General features: G+C 46.7%; 1 protein-coding gene across 1 annotated transcript in view; it reads right to left on the bottom strand.

The window, feature by feature from the left end:
• LOC142578854 (uncharacterized) overlaps positions 1-24487 on the bottom strand; it is a 112008-nt gene that overhangs the window by 54343 nt on the left and 33178 nt on the right. Inside the window, exons 4-22 of the mRNA XM_075688492.1 lie at positions 22540-22584; positions 20865-20927; positions 19840-19920; positions 18588-18665; positions 18107-18169; positions 16612-16689; positions 11260-11370; positions 11071-11124; positions 10386-10448; positions 9717-9815; positions 9501-9554; positions 7287-7383; positions 7080-7202; positions 5824-6000; positions 5298-5507; positions 3137-3234; positions 2133-2342; positions 693-861; positions 34-138 (exon numbers count right to left, since the gene is read on the bottom strand). Coding sequence (XP_075544607.1) covers positions 34-138; positions 693-861; positions 2133-2342; positions 3137-3234; positions 5298-5507; positions 5824-6000; positions 7080-7202; positions 7287-7383; positions 9501-9554; positions 9717-9815; positions 10386-10448; positions 11071-11124; positions 11260-11370; positions 16612-16689; positions 18107-18169; positions 18588-18665; positions 19840-19920; positions 20865-20927; positions 22540-22584 — 1978 coding nt within the window. The remainder of the gene's footprint in view (positions 1-33; positions 139-692; positions 862-2132; positions 2343-3136; positions 3235-5297; positions 5508-5823; positions 6001-7079; positions 7203-7286; positions 7384-9500; positions 9555-9716; positions 9816-10385; positions 10449-11070; positions 11125-11259; positions 11371-16611; positions 16690-18106; positions 18170-18587; positions 18666-19839; positions 19921-20864; positions 20928-22539; positions 22585-24487) is intronic.

The raw sequence follows: 24487 nt of genomic DNA, 5'->3' as shown, positions 1-24487 counted from the left end.
AATACTACACTGCTCGTAGAAATAACCACTTACCTTTTTGTCCTTCTCTGCCGGACTGGCCAGGCGAGCCTGGCTCACCTCTGTCTCCCGTCAAGTGTTTGTAGTTGTCCGGAGCGTTTACGGGGAGTCCGGGATCACCTGGAAAAAAATAAAGAGAGAAAGAAAGAAAAGATCGCAACCTTAATGACTGCTCTACCTTTATTCTTCTTGCAATTTGATTTACTTGCGCTAGCAAAAAGACTATAGGGTATAAAAAAAGCATGAAGATAAAGAAAACATCTTATTATTTCTCCGTCTCTTGCTTGGTCACCTGTGTGACCCTACTACACGATCGCTGTCAACGCAATCGCAACAGCCAGCAGTGGCCCGTTTTGGGCGTTGCCATAACAAGCTGTAATTTACCTTCTACTCTCTGTTATTGCCGCCGGTGTTCACGTAATTATCACGTAAGTCGCGCGAAAATCAGAGCCAATTTATAGCTGGTACAAAAATGTATACATACGGGACAGTCAGGGGACCTGCATGTAACCTTGCCGCGCAGAGAATATGGTAAACGTTCAGAACGTGTTCAGGTGAGCCTGCTTGCATATTTGCACAAGCGCCGAAATGGCGGGCTCATTGTCCGCAACGTGGATCAATGTGACATTATCGACACAGCGCGTGTGCTGACAGGAGCGCAAGCGTATACGTACCCATGTCTCCGGGCGGTCCGGTCAAGCCCGTTTCTCCGGGCTCTCCTTCCTCGCCGTCGTCTCCTTTCTCGCCGATGTAGAAGTCTCCCGCTTCTCCCTTGCGACCAGCCAAACCCGGGAAGCCTTCTGCGCCGTCGGAGCCACGGTAGCCAGGGTCTCCGTAATCGCCCTGCACAGATGCGTAAGCGTCAGCTCTTTCAAGTAACGAGAACATTTCATACACGGACGGGTCTCTGCCGTATTCGCGGAGTAGACGTTCAGCCGTTGATAAGCAGTGCGTTTTGTCGTCACCGTACTTAAAAACACGTGCTCTTCATTCAATAATTTAATTTAAGCGATTAGATCATCATCATCATCTATTTATGTCCCCTTCAGGACGACGGTCTCTCCCTACAATCTCCAATTACCCGTCTTGCGCTAGCTGATTCCAACCTTGCGCCTGCATATTTCCTAATTTCATTATCCCACCTAGTTTTCTGCTGTCTTCGACTGCGCTTCCCTTCCCTTGGGCGATAAGAACATACGTGGTCTTTATATATGAATCCCATAAGAGAGAGAAATGAGGTCGGAAAAGTAGGGTGGTTAACAGGAAGAATAACATCCAGTTTGCTATCCTACACAAGGGGAGACTGAAAGATAGAAAGGAAACGTAACAGTTAAAGCTCATATGGGATTATTAGATATGAAAAGTATGAGCTTTCTTTTCGATAGGGTTCGTCGCTCATATGTCTGCCGGCCATTTCACACAACACGTTATACCTATACGTGCTCGTCTTGTACTTTGATCGTGCACCATCAACGTTGGGTCGGGTTGCTTCTGTGTGTTTTCACGATCACCTTTCGCACGCAAGAATCAAAGAGAGCGTGCAAGGTACTCATCATCACTGGCCGTAAGCCACACAGGAATGTTGCGCTCTATAATATGAGCGCGAGCCGGAGAAACCCAGGGTCGAATTCACAGAGGTTTTTGACCAGAAGAGCTCTTTGTCACTGGCTTTTCATCTGGCTACCTTCGCTAATATTACTATGTCGACTGTCAGTATTGGCTGTCGTCCGTTTCGAGCGTACAAACTACTTTGCGAGTACCGATATGCTTACACAAGTTACCGGAAAATCGTGTTTCCTTATACATAATGCCATGGAAGTGTAAAGGATACTGTAGAATAAGGTGTAATTTTTTCCCACGATGCACTATAGTCTCAAAATAATCGTACCGAGCAAAAAAATAAAATAAATAGAAAGTGGGTACGTGCAAGTGTTGTTTATATCATTCCCTTCGTCCTCTGCTCGTTCTCTGAAGCAGCGCATGCAAACAGCGACCATGTATCTCAACTGCTCTACAAGAAAGTTTTATACAGAATGGCAAATCGAAGACTTCATAATCATGAAAATAACAAGATGCCGTGAGGCGCCGGCACTGCGAATCCCCTGACCACCCACCGTGTCTCCTTTGGAGCCCGCGACACCAGGCAGGCCCTGCGGTCCGGGGTTGCCCTCGAGGCCAGACTGGCCTCTAAGCCCATAGTCTCCGGGTTCGCCCTTCTCGCCCTTGATGGAGCCCGGCGGTAGCGGGCCCGGCGGAAAGATGAACTCACCAGGGAAGCCTTTCTCACCCTTCTGTCCGTCCCAGCCGGGTTCTCCGTCCCGACCCTGTGACAGGCGTAATCGCGTACGCTCTGTGGATAATGTGGACTAAACGACCGTCGCTTGTGTTCTCTGCGTTTTGATGCGTCCTTTTCCTTGGTTGTTCCAGGGAATGGCAGGGCGACCTTATGCCGCTGCTACAAATCACATGTGCGTGCCATTTTACAGCAGCGCGGTTTTATCGTCAGATGCTAAGGTGCGAAGCGAAAAGCTTTTTCTTTAATATATGGGATTTTATGTGCCAAAACCACTTTCTGATTATGAGGCACGCCGTAGTGGAGAATTCCGGAAATTTCGACCACCCGGGGATCTTTAACGTGCACCTAAATCTAAGTACACGGGTGTTTTCGCATTTCGCCCCATCAGAAGCGAAAAGCTTGTTTAAAGGTAACAATGTTCCTTGCCCATACCAACGCACGAGCATACTGCATCCAAGACAAACAAAGTTTTCGGATAACTTTTCCGTTGAACGCAATTTCGCTTAGTGACGTACTATAGCGTATTTTTTCTGAGGGCTTAGAGACGCCTAAAACACAATGCGTATCGAATTCAGCAGAAGGTCAATAATGAACGTCTTTAAGCGCCAGCTAAGCTAAAAGGGCCTAAAAATAGAAACAATAGATAAATAAATAAAAAAGCTTTTACGGGAGCCCAACGCTGGACTTTCGCGAAAGCGGCTGTGCTAGCTTATCGCAATGCTTAGAAATGGATTCTGTGACAGCAACTAGAATATCGGGAACCCTGAACGTGACAGTCCACACGAGCAGTTGAAGCTAATCGTGACCGCTGCATGTCCTTACCGGTAGGCCAGGAATGCCGCGAGGGCCCGTATAACCCCTGTCTCCTTTCACTCCAGGGGCACCCGTACTTCCGGGGAATCCCATTGAGCCGTCGGAACCTGACAGAAAAATAATAATTAACAAAAGAAAAAGAAGGTTGGTTGTGTAGAAAGAATATGCTTGTGTAAGTTAAGGGTGTCATGAATGATTGATGAATTATGTCCACAAGCTTAGACAATCACAAACAACCACTTAGTAGAAAATATCTTTGGGGGTCGCTTGCATTGCATGCAAACGACACGTTAGCGTCTTGTTTTTCTGTTCATCGTACTGTAGTAGATACTTTGACAACGCTTTGAGTACAGGTAACAACTTTCCGCTGCGCCGTGCTATGCGTTTATTCTTTAGAAACACGTAAGGGTGCCTGCCCAATGTCACCGATTTTCTTGTAGTTTTGGGCCGTTAAGTGCAGACGCACGATCGGTTGCCAGAGACCCATGGTTTAATTAATGAAAAGTTTGCCGGCACATTTATGAAAGACTTGCGGGTTCCAAGTAAAAAAAAAAAGTGTCACCATGTCCATTATTTATGCACACTTTATCGAGGAAGAAATTGACTCCACTTTTGATTGCGCATCCGAAAGGAACACATTTCTAATGTTATTCTGTACTGAATGGCGATTTTTAGGTTAATGACGCGTTGCAGATTGCGGCGCATGGCCCGTTCACATGTGAAACCCCATCATTTACGCGGACAACATGACAATGCGTGTGACCTAAAGAGACTCTCAAAAGGCAGCAACACCACCTATCACATGCAGATTGCATGCGGGCACATTTTGACAGAGGCAGATATAAGACGACCATTATATGCGTGGCAGTCCATGCCGGAAACCCCGGCAACTACTGGCCCACGGGCTTTGCGAGCGAGGCATGACTCAATCACCGCTACTATAGCCCGTGGGCTCGCCACCGGACGTTCTACTTAAAGAGGGATGGGACGGCAAACGCTGCCGAGACTACCTCTTGGCTACTACACTCTAAAAAATAATTGCCCCATTTGGATCTTATGTTGTCCCCAAACAAAAATCATAATATATGCTGCGTGCCTTTCCTATTTTTAACGCTACGCTCCCGGTAATTCCACGGCCACGTGTTGTCTGCATGACATGTAATTCTCGACAAGAAAGTATTGAGCGTTCAAGAAATGAAGACGCAAGCCAGACAGATGATTATTATTGTTTTGGGGCAAGATACACCCCAAATGGTGGAATATTTCTTCTTCTCTTGTTTTTTTTTTTTTAGTCTATCCCATGATTCCGACGACCATCTGCCCTAGTGTCTCTCCCAAGAGTGTAAGTCCTTTTAACCAAGGCCAGAGCAGGATACGTCATGACAGAACAAATGTTCACTTTATCGCAGTGGTGACGGCAGCGCAATGACCCCGACAGCCCGCAATCACCTCCTCAAGAGAATGGCTACGCATGCGCACGGCAGGTAATCCCAAGAGTGTATCACCTCGTGCGATGAGTACGATAACCTAACTACACTCCAGGGCAAGTAGCGGCTTCAAGCGGTGACATTGTTCGAAGACTAGGTCCGGCCATCAGCGAAAGTTATATACTCATTATGGAAATTCGCACACGAAGCTTACATAGTGAAGCACATTTAGCCCAAGTAGGTCTTGAGCTGACATTTAAGTATATTATTATGTCTCTCTCTCTTTGCATTTTCGCACTTGTCGAGTGGCAAACGTACTTAGGGGGTCACGAAAAACCACAGTTGCGACACAAATGTTCATTGTCCACAGAGTTGCTGAGAATGCGTCAACCGAGTTTTTTGCTTCAGCATTTACCTAATAATATAATATTTGGGGTTTTACGTGCCAAAACCACTTTCTGATTATGAGGCACGCCGTAGTGGAGGACTCCGGAAATTTTGACCACCTGGGGTTCTTTAACGTGCGCCTAAATCTAAGCACACGGGTGTTTTCGCATTTCGCCCCCATCGAAATGCGGCCGCCGTGGCCGGGATTCGATCCCGCGACCTCGTGCTCAGCAGCCCAACACCATAGCCACTGAGCAACCACGGCGGGTTCAGCATTTACCTCATTTCGTGCTACAGTACTCGACAGAAAACAATGTTGCGCACTCCCAAAAATGACAGCAGGCGCTGTGACGCACCTGGGCGGCCGTCGTCTCCTGGTGCACCGCGATCGCCAGGTCTGCCCGACGAACATTGGCCGCAGTCGTCACCTCTGGGTCCCGGGCGGCCGTCTTCACCCGGCCAACCCGGCCGGCCTGGAAGGCCTGGGTCTCCCTGTGGTCCACGTAGACCTGGGGGTCCATCGGGGCCAGGTCTCGGCACGCCGCGACCGGGTGTGCCCTGGTCACCTGGTGAAAGAGAAAGACATTTTTCATCAACCGGCACGAGATATGGATCTCTCGAGTTGCTCTGAATCCGTTCTGCTTTTGCGTTGTTGACAGTCGACCAAACTCAGAAACACAGAAAAATTGTTAGAAGAATCGGTTCTCTTGCTTGATAACTGAAGCTTTCTTTTAAACTTCGATCTAAGGCTGCTTATAGGTTAACTGCTTTCCTTTATTACCTATTTTTGCTCACTACTTACATTCGTCAAAACCTCCCCCCTTTGCCCCTCCCTTTCCGAAAAGAAAAATACTTTCGACTGCACACTACGTTTGTTCTCACCTGGTAGTCCGGGGTCTCCGCGTACACCCGGGATGCCCGGTCGCCCATCTCTTCCGGGACGGCCATCCTCTCCCGGAGGCCCTACTACTGTGAGACCCGGCTGGCCTTTATCTCCCTGCGGTCCTTGAGGCCCTGGGGCTCCTTGCTGTCCCCGCAGGCCTGGCACTCCCGGATAGCCTGCAGACGCGTACGGACAGCTGGTGTTGTGTGGGCAAGTCTATGTAGGCAGTCAGGTGCCCAGTGGACATTGGAACGATCATTAGCACTCGCGCGCGTGGGACCTGGGGCCTTCGCCTTGGAACGCTAGAGCTCCACCCAGCTGCGCTACCGCGACATCGACGAAATCCAACCTTAAGATCAGGTCTGCATTGCAAGTCACCAGCCATTGTGGCGAGCACTACAATCCACGGTAGTCAGAAGGTAGCGCTGAAGCAAAGAAGATAAAGCGAGAACATCGGCACTGTGCCGAAACACACATCTAAAAAAAGAGAAAAAGAAGAAAAATACTTCCGTACAGAAAGCAGAAGAACATGTATGGGATACGAAAGTGGAATAGGCAAAAGGAGAGGCCATTCGTTCAAACAACAACCAACGACGACGACGAAGAAGAAGCCGTGGTTCTCTATTGATGCACAAAGCAACATCAAGGAGGAGGAGAGAGCAAAGGCAGCGAGGTCAACCACACGCGCGTCGGCTTGCTGCCTTATGAGGGGGAAAGGGGTTAAGAGATGAAAAGAAAGAAAGGAGAGGGAGGAAAGCAGAGGGAAGGATGCATTAGCAGTGCGAACACGTGGGCTGCCCATGCACCACGCGTACAATCGGTCCATGAGGCCAGTCGATTTCGTAAAGTGAAGTAACGCCCTCGTTGCTTTGTAAGCCAGCGAGCGCACAGGATAATGGTAGAAGAATCTTTATTTGAGAAATTGTCGACAATCTAGCCCGTTTAACACTGTCCGAAGAATGTCGCTTCCGACATTATAACTTATAACGATGACTAAAACGCAATACGTGTTCGATTATCTTTTTAAAGATGTGGTTGCGTTAATATACTGCTGCGGGTGAGAGATGGGAGTGAGAGGAAGTGCTAAAGGGCGTGACGTGACATCTTACAGTGTTCGTTTGTTTGTGTTCATTACGTATACGTTTACAAAATTTACAGAAACGTATGGGGCGGTGGGTGTTCCGCTGCTTGCGGATGATGTGAGACGAGAAGCTGACGCGAAATAATGAACATTTCAAAAGTGCGGTGAACTTACCGTCCTCTCCGGGCTCGCCCTTGATGGAAAGTCCTCGAGGTCCAGGTGTTCCTGCTTCTCCTGGTACACCCGGTTCGCCTACCGTACCACGATAGCCCATCGCACCGGTGGCACCCTTTTCGCCTGCAGGAAGGGCAGGTCATCGGGTACACATGAGGCATGACGAAGCCTTTAGCATCTGAGGTAAGCTGGGAATGAGGTGCTTACCGTCGCGTCCAGGTAGACCCATATCACCAGGCACGCCCTGGGGACCTCTGGGTCCTGGTATGGGCGATCCGATCTCTATGGTCGGTCCTGGTGGGCCCTAAATGTAGCAGTTGGAGCTGTTTAAATGCGCCTAGTTCTAAATGAATAGAGTTTGACATGCAGTTAGAGTACGGCATTGAAGATTCGTTGCAGTGCGACTGGATTCATGGTTCAAGTATATTAACTTGGGTGCACCCTTGGACTGAGCGATATACCCTGAGCGCTAAAAAAACGCACGTCTAGGCAACAGAAAGTGTTTGTAGCTGGCGGGAGCTTTGTTTGCTACTTCTTTCGCTAAAATCGACGTACAGGTGCCAGCACCGTCGATGCTACAGTCTGGATAGGCGATCACGGGCGGTGCTTCCCTGTTAGCGATTTATACCAATTCTCTGGTGTCTAAACGTGCTGATCGCATTTAACTGCTGATATCTCGCCCTCCAACGTCATATATTCACGAAAGACGCAGAATACTGTACGTTTAAGAAGCACAAAATACCAGCCAACACGGAACTGGCACTCAGCCACACAATCTAAGTTTTAACACTTGCTTGGCGCACTTTCTGTGGGTATCCGGTTTGCATCATGCCCATCCATTTGACATCGCTATAGCGTCACTTACTTGATGCCACATTTCGTGCTATTCTTGCACCGGTATACAAAAGGCATAATCCTTCTACGACGAAGGTGAAGTAGCAAGTTTATGCGCGCTCTACTTTACTGCTTTTCAATTGTTCTTTTTTTTTTTTTACACCGCGGCCAAATGCCCAACTCTCATCACTTAGTTAGCTTAAGTTAGCTACGTAACTGCTGGCGTCTTATCTCTCATACCAAACCTCAGCTTGAGGTAAAAACCTATCAGCAATTTCAGAAGTGTAATCTACCAATCTGCAATTGCTAAACAATACTCATTAGTGACCCTAGAATCTAGGTGGCGCATTCGTTGATCAAAAGCGATAGACAGCCTTTAATTATATATATATATATATATATATATATATATATATATATATATAAAGATATTTTGCTGCAATGTAAAAAGACAACGTATAGCTTGAAGAACGCAAGAACAACGTCTAATTTTCTTTATGGCAACTTCGCTACGGGTAAATTCTGATTCCTGTGAACAAAATGGTGCAGTGTATGTGTTCGATCTGTAGGGATCTATAGCAGGCAGAGCTGTGTCTTGACATATGGCTCTACGTGTTCCGGGTGAAAACAATTTTTTTAGAGCGCAGCTCTTTGGCGTCCGTTCCTGGGTTTCGCGTCGTCGTCGTCGTCGGCGTCGTCGTCGGCCTCGTAACCAGCTCCGCCCCCCTTTCATCCCCCCAGCGCTAGCAGCGACCGACTGATACCGCTGGATGCCGCTGACGCCGCTAGAGAGTCAAGATAACGTGACTGCATAGAACACCGTCGCCGCCATGCAGAAAGAGGAGGAAAGGGTCCCCCCCCCCCCTGTTCTTGTGTGGCGGATAGCTGGGGTTGACTCACTATCGCCGTCAGCGGCATCAGTCAGTCGCTGCTATCTCTTCCCTCCTCCCTTTATCGTGTTGTCCGCTTGCTGCGCGCGCTTCTGCCCCCATCGTTTGCCGCTGGGTGTACACGCCGCCCCCCTCCGCTTCCGCTTACTGCTGGTTGCTCTCGACGGCGGCGATGAGCCTCCGCTTCGGCGGCGCGAACTGCAGGGTCTTCTCGGCGGCGGCGATGAGCTTCTGCTTCAGCCTCGCTTACTGCTGGTTGCTCTCGACGGCGGCGATGAGCCTCCGCTTCGGCGGCGCGAACGGCAGGGTCTTCTCGGCGGCGGCGCTTAGCCTCTGCTTCCCCCACGGCTGTGACAACCTCGCGAGGCACTTGTATAGATCTCGTCTTTGAGAATCAAGCATTGGTGTACCAAGTCGAACATATATCAGTCTATTTCTCCGACCACAAAGCTTCCTTCATGACTGTCAAGAACTGTTAGTGGAGTCTTTGTTAAAGGAATACGTGTGAAAAATAAAAAAAAAATTATGTGATAGCGCATACATGTGTTGCTCGATTTCTTTGTCTCAATCTATCCAAAAGGTGAAACAGCTTATTTGCTGCGCTCAAATTTCGCATTAGGAAGTAACGTAATCGTCGGTAATTTTTTTAAAGGAGTTCAAGCATTACTTGGAAATTGTTATAAAGAGAAACACTCACCGGTGGTCCCTGTGTTCCGAAGCTTCCGGCTCTTCCTTTTTCTCCCGCTTCTCCCTGTTCGAAACGTCAGAAAGCATCTGGTGACGCTGGAGGGCTTTTGCGAATTCTCAGAAAGTATTAAACCGAAGTTATAAAGAAGACTTTGTTGCTTTTCTCTTCTTATATTGTAGAAGAAGAAAGAGAAGGGGCACAAAAGCTTAGAGACTTCTTGCTTACCGCATCACCGGAACCACCATCGATTCCTGTAAATCCTGGTTCTCCTTTCTGCCCTTTTTCTCCGGACGGACCAACGACTCCCTCTTTGCCCCTTTTTCCCTGCAGGTGGAAAGGGAAGGCGCCGTGCGTAAAGAAATACGCCGCAAAGGAGCGAAACTCGATATGCATTGAAGGAAGTGAAGCACTGAAAGGCGTCTTGATTGACTGTGTTGATCGTGCTGTAACTAAGAGTGGCGAAGAAAGAAGAAAAGAAAGTGGATCGAAATGGAGGCCACCCTTGCCTCACGTGAATCGTGGTTAAAAAGGTCTGGGCTGTCTCGAACATAAACCGAAATCTCAGTACTGATGAGCTTTTCTCTTTTTGTTTTGTTTTCTTTTTTTTTCGCTTTTATGAAGAATGAGATCAGTGCAGGCGGTGTAATCGAATCCACGATGTCATGCTCGTCAGCAGAGCGCTGTAGCGATGAGTCACCGCGGTCAGATGTCCGGTCCGTTGGTCAGTCATAGGCCGAACAAGATTCACTCGTTCTAACCGCGGCACAGAGTGCCCACAAATGGGCGAGTGAGTCAGTCGTTGAAGCATGGCTTCAGAGAAATCTATCTGATCTTTGTGTTTGTGCGTGTTGGACGGAGCATTGAAGACGCAGTGGCCGGACTGCCAGCACTCACCCTTGGCCCTTCTTCGCCTATGTCTCCTTTTTCTCCCTTGAGGCCGTCGTTGCCAGGCAGGCCCTGAAACAGGCATACGCCAGTGTTTATCTTAATTTCGTGGGCATCGCCAATCATGCGCACTAGACAGCTGCCCAGGTGGGCTTAATGAACATCTTTACAATATTGATTTTGGTAGCTTTACTTAGTCTGCAACTCGCGGTGCCGCATTTAAATAATTTATACTTTAGCAGCGTTTCCCAGAAAGAACTGACGCTTTTAACAGGCCCTCTCTGACGGTGCTTTTACGTCTTCCAGGAATGACTACTGGTCTTTATTTTATTCGTAATATTTAAGTTTCGAGACAACCGTGCAAAATTATCGCGCTTGTTTTTGATGATCCAAGCCCTCGTTGATCCTGAAGGGGAAGGTTAAGCAACGCTGCCAGTTAAGCGCATCGATGCAAAACCAGTCGTCCATATGTTACAAGGGCGTGCCTCGACTAAAAAGAAAAAAAGAAAGAAAAAGATCACTTCAGAGAGAAAGCACAAAACGACATGAATTCGCTTGCACGCTTAACCCCCCAAAAAGAAATTAAGGACCCTATGTATGCTGTTCTCAGCTCTGCAGAATTAAGTGAGGAAAAATTCTGAACTCGGCACCTTTAAAATGAAACAAAATGGTCAGTGCAGCTTGATTAACTTACACTTTCTCCATCCACTCCACGTGTTCCACGTTCACCTTTGCTTCCAATGTCGCCCTGGAAGTTCAAAAGAAATAAAAACTTCACAAGCTGCCAATCATTTTTCATGGTTTAATAAGACGCGTATTTCTAAAATTTATTTTTCCTCGCCATATTTGTGCGGGAAGAAACTAATGGAGTTACTGCACTGACCTTTTCACCATCCGGTCCTCTGTCACCGGGTATTTGAAGAATGATTGGCGGCGCGACAAAGAAGTTCGAGACACCAGGTGGACCTGCATCTCCCGGATGACCTGGTTCTCCCTGGAGAAAACATTGACAACTAAAATGTTAGCATCCGATGGGAAAAGGAAAAAAGCGCAAACTTCACTAATTGTGTAATGCGTAGCAAGGTCCTCTTCGCATGCACAAAGATGACCAAAACCATCGTTATACACTGTAAAAGCACAGAGTTGCCAAGCATCTGGACACAGATTCACGAACCGCTCTTAGAGGGAAAGATCCTGGGGCCTTGGCCTAAGCACACTTGCATGCACAAGGCCACAAAAACCCTGTATTGCGCTTCTCTAAGGCGACTGGACTGTACCGCAGCCGGTGTCTATCAGCGAACAATACTCTGCGAGTGTGTTCACGCTGGCAGTGATGCTACTGGTGCATTCCATTTCGGAGCAGCTTTCGGAGCAGCTAAAATGCATTACTTCAGTGGCTCAGGAAAGCATGGAATCACTTGGACGTGCTGCAGCGTTTTGGAACCATTCAGTGCGATCTCGCTACATTAAGTGTATCCTTTGAGACGGAGAACTCTAAAAAACACGTAGACTGATAATACAGCACAGCCTAATATAGGCACGCCCTCCTTCTTTGCACCCCTAAATGAAATCGGCGATTTATTATTATTACTTTAATTTTTTCGTTGTTCTCGCAACGTCCCCAAAGGTTAAAGTATCGGTAATTTTGACAAAACTAGCGCTATATACGCAAATAGTAGCTTGCATAGGTAGTTTATCTGCTTTGGCAGACACAGTTCTTGCAAGAAAGTAGAGGTGGCAAATAAAAAGTTTTTTTATTATTATTTCTCGGTTCTTCCATAAATTCCGTAAGTTTGAGTGATCATTTGGAAGACAATTACTTTTTGTTTGATTCTTAAAAAACACTTCTGTTCCGAAATAAATATAATTGAATTTGACCCTTAGTAGAATAATTTTGTATTCATAGGTGGGAGTCTAGGCAAAGACTCTCACCTCCCAAATGACGTAGCTTATTGCGAGGAAATGAATAGTAGCTCTGCTGCTATATGCTCCGCCAGACTTCTTGGCTGGCGTGCTACATGATCGCCTGCGTCACATGCTGGGTTCGTCTGTGTCACGACTTTCGCCTCCGAATGTTAAATTAGCATAGTGAATGTCAAACTTGATGATGAAAATATTCGCCGACCGACGTTTTGAATTTCTCGCAAGAACGTCCGAATAATCGCGCGGGCAGTCCAAAAACGTCAACTTTAGGGGAAAAAATAACTTATTTGCTTTTTATAACGCCAGTGGTGAAAAATTTACTTATTGTTGCCCTGTGCTGTGCTTGACTGATGTACCATGCACATACTTGAAGTACCGCGATGCATGTTGATACCGCGGGGGCGGTTTCCTCTCGCTTGTCGCGCATTATCTCGAAGGGCAGATTATTACATCTTAATACGGCGATGAACATTCCTTAGACGTTTATCATGAGGTAACCCCCCTGCCCCACCTTTTTTTTTCATCACTTCAGCGCCTATGCAGAAGTCGACAACGTGAACCTGACAACCTGAACTAATTGATGAAATTCGTGGAATGCTACGTCGAATGCTTCCGTCGAATACAACGTCGAATGCTACCGTTGGAACGGATTCGACCTCAGATTCCCAGACTGCTATGCGCTTGCGCCATATGCGGTGGCGAAGGTGCAACTTAGGAGGCGGAGTTCGGCGGAACGGTGCGATATCATGGGCGGGATATTGCGACCGATTCGGTGATTGTGATTGGCCGCGATACAGTCATCAGATTCCCTAGTCTAGTCACCTAGGGAAGACGACGGGATTAAAAGCGCAGACCTTTGGTTCAGTGAGAGGTGCTGAGGTGTCCTGATGTGAACTCAGTCGTTTAATATATGCTTTTGCACGGAGTGGGCTTCCGTATCTGGAGCCTGTGTAAATAATGTAAAAGTAACCCTCTTTCCTTCAACCCTACTATCGGACGTACTCGTCAATCGGCTTGGTGGATTCCTGGCCAAAACGCCACCTTGAGCCGGATCAAGATATATGCGCACGATCTTTTAATCTGCAACGCTGGCCGATATGTGATCCGCAACTTCAGTTTGGCGAAAGCGTTCGCGGTAGTTGCTCGCATGTCACCCGCGGACCCAATCTCGGCCTCCGGCCACCAGTCTAGCCCGTGATCTTACGCCTTATCACCGAGGAGCATTACTGGTCAGAGAATACACTGGAGGCCACTTTGACGCGATAACCTGCTGCATGGCACGTCGACTGGCAGTGAATTTTCGTTACGGCCGTACAATGCAGCTAGGCCTAACCAGTGGCGAAAGTTTCTGTTGGCTGCGGAGTCAACCAAAATCTGAGTAGCTGCCGTATATGTCATTTTTAAAGCCGTTTCGCCTCGCCACGAAAGGGAGGAATAGACGACAAATTAAATAGCCGAAAAATTGTTTACGGCCGCCATGTCTCCGGAATCGTGCGCGTTATGTTAAATAAATCGAACGAGACACCATGCAATGTCCTAAACTTTGATTACCTTTTTACATTGGTCATATAGGAGAGGAGCGCGGGGTCTGGCTCGGCGCGATCGCTCGCTGCTGCCTGAAAAGCGACGCTGTCCCTTTGCCTAAGCAATCCGCACCCGGTGGGGTGGACTGTATTGAAAATAAAGAACAGCTCAAGGATGAAATAGTGGTACGATCCAGCCTTAATTGAGGAGGCCTAACTTGGTCCCACCACGAAGTTAACGCATCTACTGGTCCACGCCATGCCCCTTCCTATGGTGCGTAGAAACGGCGCTCGAGGACGTACTTCCGTTTTCGAAAGCTCGAGCAACCCTTCCGGCGCAGAGTGGGCAAGGTACCTGGTAGCGAAGCTTCCATAGAAGCCCATACGTTCAACACACGGCGGTTCCGGGGGCGTCGTCTGTGTGACGAGAGAACACTTCCGGCGGAAGAAAAAAAAAATAACGTGACGTGCCGTCCTCGTTAAAAACAGAAGTGATGTCATTTTGTTCTCAAAGGCGCACAATTTGGTTTGGTGGCCTGCCATTAGAACTGTATTTCCAAATGTCCCGCAATTCGACTCGTTGGGCGTTTCGAGCTTTCGGCGCGGAAAGCGATGTAGCAAATGGTCAGGGTGTCGCAATCGTACCCCTGCACAGAACCTGCTTCCTTTGGAGGCCGACGAAAGCTTTGGGCGCAGAGTGCTGGTCGCATCATCGGACGCCAAGCCCGTCGGGCCGCGCAGCAGCACGAAATCAACTAAATAATTATCTGGCGGTCGTAACTCGCTACTTTTGACTTCACACGCACACGCAGGAACTCAAGAAACTGGCACACAGTAGTGAGTGGGGCAGGGTTGTACACTCAGTGTGCACATTATCTAGTGGCGAATTCTGCCTCTTCTGAAACCCCTGCGTTTGAATAACTTGAAAGCGTTGATATGCATAGCAGGGTGACAGTGCCCAGGGTTGCCAGACATCCACTTAGAGAGTTCCTTGCACTAGCGACGTTGAAGAGAAGCGTTTCAAGTAATGAAGGCCACAATCATCCGAGGAAAGGCTACTTTACGCTCACTTTCAAACGTGCACGTTATGTTCTGACACAACAGTAGAAGGGAGGCGAAATTTGCACATATACACTCAGAAGGGAGGAGACTCGGCTGATGCGCAGGTGTGTTATGCGAACTACGGTTGGAAGTTTCCCCGTATGTAAAAGGTTTGCGAAATTCAGGAACATGAATGTTCACGTTTTCTGTTCCTTTATGATGAGCAGTATAGAGAATGCTTTTTATTAGACCATACAGATTTTTTATTACAATTTGTGAGCGCATCAAATGTGGCGTTCTTGTAAAGGATTTCTAGGCGAGCTGGACCTACTTTGCCGTTAATATCGTGAGCTTCATAATACTAATTAACAACTCAATAATTAACTTTCTTATTAGTGTCTTAGGGGCAGTGCTTAAATGACATATTTAGAGGCAATGAGCAAAACGTGAACAAGGTGAATGCAGGAGCCAACGTTTCGACAAGTGGACTTGTCATCTTCAAGGCGACATATGCTTTCCTCGCCACAGTATATCTAGGTGGGGTTCTTCTAAAGGGGAGGGGGTGTGAGGCGGGAGCGCGTGGAAACGAGGGAAAGTGTGTTAGCGTGTCGAATTAGTAAAGAAACGCTGATACAAGGTCAAAGCCAGGACCCCCCCTCCCCTCACCCCAGTCTGTCAACCCACGCGCGTTAGCCGGCGTGTCAAGGCGTCTGACACGCCAGCTGACAAAAAAAAAAAAAAAAAGAAGAAAAAGGAAAAAGGGGGGGGGGATACGCCAAGAAATCAAACTAAGTGTTGTTGCCTATAGCTTGAGGTTTAGCATAGCGAATAGATTCTAAAGCTCCCTTTGAAACGTTTATGCCTATTGGTTGCAATGTCTTGAACTTATGGATAAGGTATGATTCTCTGTATTTTCTTTCTCGTTCAGAACGGAAATTTGACTGTAAGATGTAGAGTTTAAGTTCATCAAAGTTATGACCTGGTTGGTTGAAACATCTTTCAACCAACCAGGTCATAACTTTGATGAACTTAAACTCTACATCTTACAGTCAAATTTCAAGTAATTTCAATTCAAGTTTTAAGTAAATGTCAAGTAATTTAATTTATGTCTCGTGAGTGCGCAGGCTTTCGCCTTCATCCTATTTAGCGTGTGCTAAAGGGACTCAACTTTTTATTGACTTTAGACAATCGTACCTAGGACACTAATAAAAAAGTTAATAAATTAGCTTTGTTAATTAGTATTATGAAGCTGACGTTATTATCGGCAAAGTATGTCCACCGCGCCTACTCCTGTGTTAAAAATGAGACGTTTGCTGCGCTCATAACTTTTTATTACGAAATATGTATGGTTAAAAAAACTGTATTAGTAGTTGCACATCACCATGCAAGCTTGACCATATGGCATTCCGTTCCTTCCATTCTACCGCGGTCTACATGGTGGTTTGCTGTGTTCATAGTCGCTGCTGCTCTATTAAGACGTTTGGCAACTCACACTAAACCTCCTCCCAAGAGGCTATACAGCCTAGTGCACTGAGTGTTATAATAGCGAGAACACTGTCGCTGAAGCACTTAAGCCCTTATTTTCTCGTTAGTTGCACTCAGCATGGCAATCATTTTGACCAGCTATTTAGGACAGGTAGCGAATTGTCAAACTGAAGGGCCTCGTATCGAGCGGAGTATGCCAGGCGCCATGTACATTTTTCTTCTGGTTACTTCTTGTTTCCCGGAGTTGCGCCGGTTCCACTTACCTTAGGTCCTTTGTCACCGTGTGCGTCATCGCCCTGTACGCCCTTAGGGCCCGGAGATCCTGGAGGACCCGGTCTTCCCTGGGAAGACGATATGACAGGAGAAATTGGTCAGTTCTATGGCCTTGTTACTTAGTGTTACGCGTTATGCCCTATCGCAGTCTAACACTGACAAAAGTGGCAATTTAGACGCAGCCCGATTGATGTCGGCTGTCAAGCACAATGTACTCGAAACTGCTGAAGCAGAAGTTGCTTCTGAAATGCCGGCGCAAAACGCAGCCGTACGCTCGCTCATCAAAAACGAAAGGGGCCGTGCCGGGCGTGAACAACTCCGTGCCCGCGGTCACGTGCACATTTTATCGCCTTTTTTCGTAAGTAGCGAAATTGCCGAGTCGAATATCGAATGTTTTCTGATTTCTTGACAAAATGAAAGATAAAGTTTGCGCGGAGACCGCTTGATTAAAAATAAATAAAGAGAAAAAAGGAACAAAGGAAGAAGAGGCTTATTTACATTGTTTGTTATGTGAATGTACGTATAATGCCGTTCGCAATTTTGGCTTTCGCTCAATTGAGGAGTTTGTAAATGAAAAAGAATTGCTCTTAGTTATCTGGGCACACCATGACAATAACGGTAATGACACAAGGAAGCAGCACGCCACCGTGATGCATGTAGAGTGTCGCGTTCGGTAAAAGAAATACTGGAGCAGCGCACATTTTCTTAAAGGGGATGCAAAGATGGTGAAACTGGCCAAACAATAAATTGCTTTCCTCAAATCGAGACAACAGATTCGCACAAGCTGCCAAGGCATTCTTAATGAATGACTGGACATTACTGAGCATAATTTATCTGCCCCGCGTGCGTTTGCTCAGGGACTGGCGCCTCTGCGCAACAACCGCGACTCTCCTGCAGCAGGATATTTCAGAACATTTCGCACTTGCATCGGTGTCTCTCGCTCTCTCAGTCGAGAGTTGAAAATTAAGTTTTGGGCGCCGAAAACCACGACCTGATTACGAGGCACGCCGTAGTGGGGACATCGGTTTAATTCTGGCCACCTGGGGTTCTTTGACGGGCACATAAATCCAAGTACACGAGTGTATTTTTGTTTTTTGTTTTTGCATTTCGCCCCCATTGAAATCTGGCCGCCGCGGCAGGGGTCGAACCCGCGATTTACAGCAGAGCAGCGCAACGCCATAGCCACTCTGGTATACCGCCGCGGGTCTCTGTAAGAGTTGCTATCCGTTATATTCGAAGCAAAACGAATATTATACAATTTCGAATAGTAACTTCTTTAATCGAATACCAATCAAATAGCAGAAACTATTCGACTAATGTTCAAAATTTCAACTTTCTTACACCCCAACTGTTTTGATACCCCCAACCTGATCAAAAGAAAGAAAGAGAGAAAGAAAGAAAGGAAACGATTGTGTTGCATGTTTGAAAGGACATTGTGTATCGCATGCGGGCTTAAAACTAAAAAATAACAATAAGGTCACTCACCGCTGGTCCACTGTCTCCTCGAACGCCTTTCTCGCCATGAAAGCCTGGGAAACCAAGCGCGCCCTATGGTTCACAGGAAAGAATGAATTGTTGGTTGAAATGCAGTGACCAATCCACATCTGGAAAATAATTCAAAGTGAAGCGCTCCTTGGGCTGCACGTTCTTTGGTTTCGGTGAGTACATTTATCCTACGCTTTCCTTGGCTTCAGTGTAGGATCGGCGGCTTCTTTGGTAGTCTAGTTATATCTGCTATGTAATTCTCGGTATACACTTGAGCTTGATTAAGAACGTACGCTTACAACTATTCGCATAAGCCAGCACAAATCACGTAATGCGAGTCTCTCTTTACAATCTCTCCCTGTGTACTTTTCTTCCGTTTCGTTTTTTTTTTTTTTACTGCTATATATGAACTACGAGCATGTCCTTTAGAGCAATTCACTCTTTTTAAAACTGTTGATAGCTAGTGTAAGCTTGATCTTACCTGAGGGCCTGGTCTTCCGTCGTCTCCTGGATCTCCACGAATTCCCAGAGAGTTTATTCCGCCATCTCCAGGCAATCCCTGCAAGTGGCGAAAAATCTCGTTTGTAAAGTTTTAACAGGTGGGTGCATCAAAGTGTTTGCACGAGTGAGTTTAATATCCGTGGCAGTTGCATTACTTCCTCAAAAGCCAACAGTTTCTTGCTGTTTCTGTGACGTTATGTCAATGTATGCCTTCTTTTTAGACATCTTGAAGGCCAGCTTTTGCTTTACACGAGGCTGAATTCCTTGTACAGAGGTGTATGAAGTAAGTTTTTACAAATGTACTATTTCCCGCGCGGCTTCTCTGTATTGCTCCAAAGACCTTTTGGGGAGTTATCGAATGCCAGGCCAGCTGAAACTAGGCGCGTGTTTAGAGATGAATCTTGAAGGTTACAGTGCAATGCAAAACATGGAGAAGGAGGCAGCCGGACCCATTCGTCCGTTCTTGCTTGTGTAACACTGAGTGATTTGGCGTTCAAGATTTCGCAACACCAACTAGTCCAGTCCCTCACGTTACTCAGAGCCGAAGGCCTTCGAATCGTTAGATTGCGCGTTGGGAGGCCATTTACTGATGCAGCGGAAATTTCGGACAAGGCGCAGGTGCCTCTAATTGTGACCGCACGTGCGTGGTTGTCGGAACCAGCACGTGTGCTTGTTCCGGTTTCTTTCGTTTCCATTTTATCGCTATTACCGAAACAGCGAGTTAGGCTGCGTATTTCCTGCTGTGCATATTTTGTGCTCAATCGTTTGCTGCGGCCTGTGCCAACGTTCATTGGTCAGCTTCACCGTGGCAAAGTTACATACATCACAGAGCGCACAAACTACCAGAGCATTGAAAGTGTCGCTTATGAGTTCATTTCTGTGTATCCTGCAGATTAGCGATCCTCTTGCACGCATCGAACGCAGAGAGCGTTATCTTCGGCGTACTGCTGCAGTGGTCCTGACTTCATTGAACGTGAATGAAAACACAAGGAGGAACAAAAAAAAGTCTAAAGGCCCGACAAATGAAAATTACAAGCTTGCGAGCACTACATGTGCCACTTTTTTTCAATGCTTTGAGACACCTGTGTACCAGGTGCCGGAAAGCTTTAACCAAGCGGAGCAGCGCGCGTCAGTTCCACGGAATGAGAGAGCGCTGGATGTTTGCGTAGCGCGAGTGGATCTTGGCATAAAACAGGAAAAAAAAAATAATATGAGGCCCGATTTGGACATACCTTAGGTCCATAGTCTCCACGGGGACCGCGCGGTCCCGGCGGGCCCCAGCCACCGGCGGGACCATGGGGACCGAGGGCGCCCTGTGTGCAAGAGGAGAGAACAGCAACCGCATTATGCTCGCTATACTGCTAAAAAAATGAAGAAGAAAATGTGCTCGGGCTAAGCGACGACAGATGAGCACGACGACGAGCGTGCACGTCTTGCTGCAATTAACTTAATGAGCTTTTCCTTTCTTTATTTAAGCCCGCAAGATGCCTGTAAAGGAGGGTGACACTAAATAACGCTCGTGCGATCTTCCTGTTAACGCGTCTTTGTGTGGTTGTGTTTTTACGTGCAGACAATTACGCTACCCAATATGCGCCAAGTAGCCCACCAAGAAGTGCTAGTGAACACTTAAATTTCTGAACGGAAACATGCGAAAAAAAAAAAGATTATGTGCACTTATACTTGCGAAGACAAAAACCCATGTCATAATCGCTAGCGACTTTAGTCACTTGCGCGCAGTTATTCTTAAGAAAAAAGAAACAGGAAAATCACCTTTATTTGTTGTCTGTTCTCGTGGCAGAAGTGTTGAATGGGTGGCTGGTAAAATGCACCGTAATATAACAAAGAGAAGTGATTTGGCTGAGCGGTTGTAACTGCTGTAACATAAGCGGTAACTGAGAAGATCGCTACTAGTTAGCTGGCAGCGGAAAATGAACTAAACTAGGCAACATTGCGCTCCCTATTTTTTCTCGCGTCCAAATCACATTTTTAAAAATGATTTTTCTTTCATTCTCAGGTGCGCGATAGGGGCAGGTATTTTGTCCGACTGCTTCCGATAAAAGCGAAATGCCTTACGAGCGACAGCGAGGAAAATGCTAAGGCCGAAGAAGCTCTTCTGTCTTTTCCAGATGATTTCTCCAAAGCGTCGCATTGACAGCGTACTCTAGCCCTTAAAGCTCTCCCCTGTAACCGTTTATAGCTGTAACCGCTTATACTAGGTGAAGTCTGAGGACCTGTCGTAAATGATATGAAACAGTACCTTGCTTCCGTTGCATCCTGGTATTCCCGGCTCTCCAAGCAACCCATCGAGACCGGGTTTTCCCTGTTGCATAAAAATAAAATAATACGAAAAGGAAACTGTTAATGAAGATTACGGAGACCACGAACACTGGATGCCTTTGCAAAAGTCTAGCAAAACAAGTTATTTAACATGGACATGCCTTCACTGCACTGTAAAGTGCATTGGAAGTATGTCTGGCGAAACAAGAGCAGAGTTTTAAAACATTTTACGTAAAAGTATATCTCTGTCACTTTCTTTTACTTTAAAGGAACCCTGAAGGAAGGCTGGAAATACGATTACTTAAGGGCCCCTCACCAGGTGTGGCCATATTGAGCTAACAAGCGCAGAGCATACAATGTGTGATAACGATCGTGTCTGCAAAGTATTACATCGCTACGTGCCGCGGAAGGACCTGAAATTTCAAACGGAACGCCGCTTTCCCTTCTCCTCGCGGCCGCCGCGCTCCAAGCCGGAGGATGACGTACACGTGCTAGTGCGCCTACGTACACGTTGTTGCACTGTGACGTCGCTAGTGGTGACTTCGAGGATTATTCAAGGAAACATTTGTTATTTGTGTAATATGTTGCTTGCATAGACGAATCAAAGCTTAGAGAAATACTAAAACACACAAACCGAATATCTGCATGTTTTTGTTTTACTTCGCACTGCATCAAGAGAAATGTACTCCCGTTTCGTCTGCTTGTTCCCACGTCGTGCAGTCTGTGGTGCAGTCGCGCGCACAGACACCGACACTGTATCATTTTCTACCGTGTTCCAGCGCGGGACCATGCTCTGTGATCCGATTGTGTCTGCCTCAGTATTCGTGTAGCACTGACTTATACTGCCAATCAGGTGTCCTTGTGCACAGCGCGCAAAATCGTGCGCTGCGCGAAACGAGACAATCACAACAGCTCGCGCGCGACGCCGTCAGCGGAAGTGCGCCGCGCCGAAAAAAAGAAAAGCAAGGAGAAAAAAAAAATGAAGGCGGGGCCGTGACGTATGCACACGCAATCCTCGAGGACCGGTATGGGAGAACGCAGGGAAAGAATTTCGCTTGCGGAGGCTAGACGGGGCGAATAGAGAGAGTGTCTCGCTTGGCCGTGGAGCTTGCCTCCTGAAATCATGGGTTTGCGGCACTGAAAGATGTCTATCTCGGCTATTAATGAGCCGATTTGAAAAATTTTTTGCTGCAGAATGCTCCCTAGAGGACACGTAACAAGTTTCAGCCTATAACCAAAATTTGCTATGGGGCCCGGTGAGAGGCTCTTTAAGTTACACATTAGCTCTTTGGAACTTTCCTAAACTTTGCTCAGCATAACATAAGACAATCGTTAAAAGTAGTGTCTGAATGCGGAATTTCGCTCTTTCGATTTTGAGCGGTGACGCCATTGCCGTAACTCGGTAAAATTACGTACGTAAATCTTACGTACTTCTAGGCCCTTTTTTGGGGGGATAAATCTATGGGATCTAAATATTTAATAATTTTCTGATGGAGTGTAAGTGCATCGTGCATTTATTTTCTGATACGCAGAAGTTCCACTATAGTAGTAGTAATGGACATGTTAAAAAGCCCAAGCGGGTGGTTGCGACAACTTGTGACGTTAAACTGGTTAAACGTTAAACAGTTAAACAAAACCGTAAGGTGTGTACTTACCGGTGCACCTGGCCTGCCTGGGAATCCGGTTGCTCCGGGTTCACCCTGCGAATGACGGGAGGAAAAAAAAATAAGAGGCAACACTCTTTATAGGTTGTCTGTCAATGTCACAAGTCTGTCGATGACGTAGAACGGTCATAGAAAAAGTATGCATTGCCGGACGCGTTGATCTCGTCGCGTCCTGCAATGAAGTACGGAGCACTTGCATGGAAGTTTTCTTGTTTTATTTTGAAAAGGCGTCCCAAGCCGTTAAAGCCGCATCAGCGATATGATCTAAAACCAGAAGTCAATCGGAGTGTGTCCTATTTTCTATAGTAATTGTTGCTTTCAAGCTGTTGCAGTCCTTTTGATATTAGATTTTCGTGCATCGCATCAACACGCAAGTTCTTTTTGAAACAACTATTCGCACTCCATGCAAATGTAGTCACCATTGAGTGCAGCTTTTTACCTTTGTGGCATAAATCTCAAATGTACTGCGCTTGCGCTAAACAACTGTCATTACGCCCTATTAAAGTGATTATGATATTGAATCTTGATTGCGCGTAATGGTTACTATGATTGTTATGCCTGCACATGTAAAAAAATAAACAAACAATCAAGAAATTACTGACACACACACACGCAAAAAAATAGGGGGGAGGGGGTAAGGAGGCACCGATAGCGGCACAGAGCCTGCCTGCTTTCGAGGGAAAGGAGTGAAAAAAGAAAGAGTTGAAAAACAAAAGCTAAATTGAATAACTGTTATTAAAAGAAAATCGACTGCGCCTTCAAATTGGTGCATGGCCAAATTAGGATGTAAGGATCAGAATTGCACGTCGCATAAATCTAGGAAAGTTGCCTTCGCTGCAAGCACTAGGTTGATGGGATGAAGCCGAAGAAGCTGGGCGACGAGCAGCGTGAGAATTGAGTATACCTTGTTTCGTTGTGCGACTTTTCTCTTTTAATCAATGTTATTTCATTAGATACCGCAGCAACGAACACAATACGCACCATCGGGTCATTAATAATTTGACATTTTTCCATTTCCCGCCAGCAAGGATCCTTCATGTTACGGGAATGTCGAGTATAAGACGTAACGAATGTCGCTTGAAACAGCAAAACTGTAACGACAGCTGGGCACCCAACTGCTGATTCTAACTGTTGGCGGTTAAGCCTTGATGATATCATTTAGGTTATCGGCGAGCCCCATAAGTAAGCTTGGTTAGAAGGCTCAGTGGCGGCGCGTCTCGTTGGACGATGGTTTAGTGGTTCACCTGAACACACGGCTTGAGGTATTTATCTGCATATAAGGACCTCACTATGATGGGGGCCTTTAGAAGAGCGGAATTCTCACTGAGCTCCGATTTATTGACTTGAAAATTGGAATAAAATATTTTTCCTCTTTTTGTAAGTTATATTTTATGAATGTAGTCCCCATAAGCATGAGAAATGTTCGCTATTTTCTCTGCAACCGCGTAAATCCATGTCCAATCCCGATTAAGCTGTCCAGTGACCGTTAAATTTCTCCGTATTGCCCTCTTGCCACTGTCATGCGCCTTTGGTTGAGCTCCTCTCGCTGCCGTCGGGGCATTACCACGGCACAATGTCGACGTACATTCCTTTCACGAGCCTCGTGCTTTGACGCATTACTTTGATCATCACGGGATCCGATACAAGGTTAAGCAAAAGAAAAAGAATAAATAAATAAATATCAGAAATCATATCCTCAAAACTGTGTACGTATGCAAGCTTTAAGTAGGCGCGATGTTCCTCCTTTCTCTTTTTCTGTTTCTTCTAAGGTCTGTATAATTTTGTTCCGGTCAGCGATACGAAGGCAGATGGAAATATATACAAGTGCGGCTACTTCACTCTCAAAGGACACGATGGTTGCGAGGCTCACTGCAACGCATTTTGAGACGCTGGTGTTTCCGCCGCGAGATATGGCGCGAAAGCTTGCAGGCGGAGGTTT

Source organism: Dermacentor variabilis, chromosome 1 (genome assembly GCF_050947875.1).
Source record: "Dermacentor variabilis isolate Ectoservices chromosome 1, ASM5094787v1, whole genome shotgun sequence".
NCBI lineage: Eukaryota > Metazoa > Arthropoda > Arachnida > Ixodida > Ixodidae > Dermacentor > Dermacentor variabilis.
Note: the sequence above shows the minus strand (reverse complement) of the source record. Positions and strands in the feature narration are given on the sequence as shown.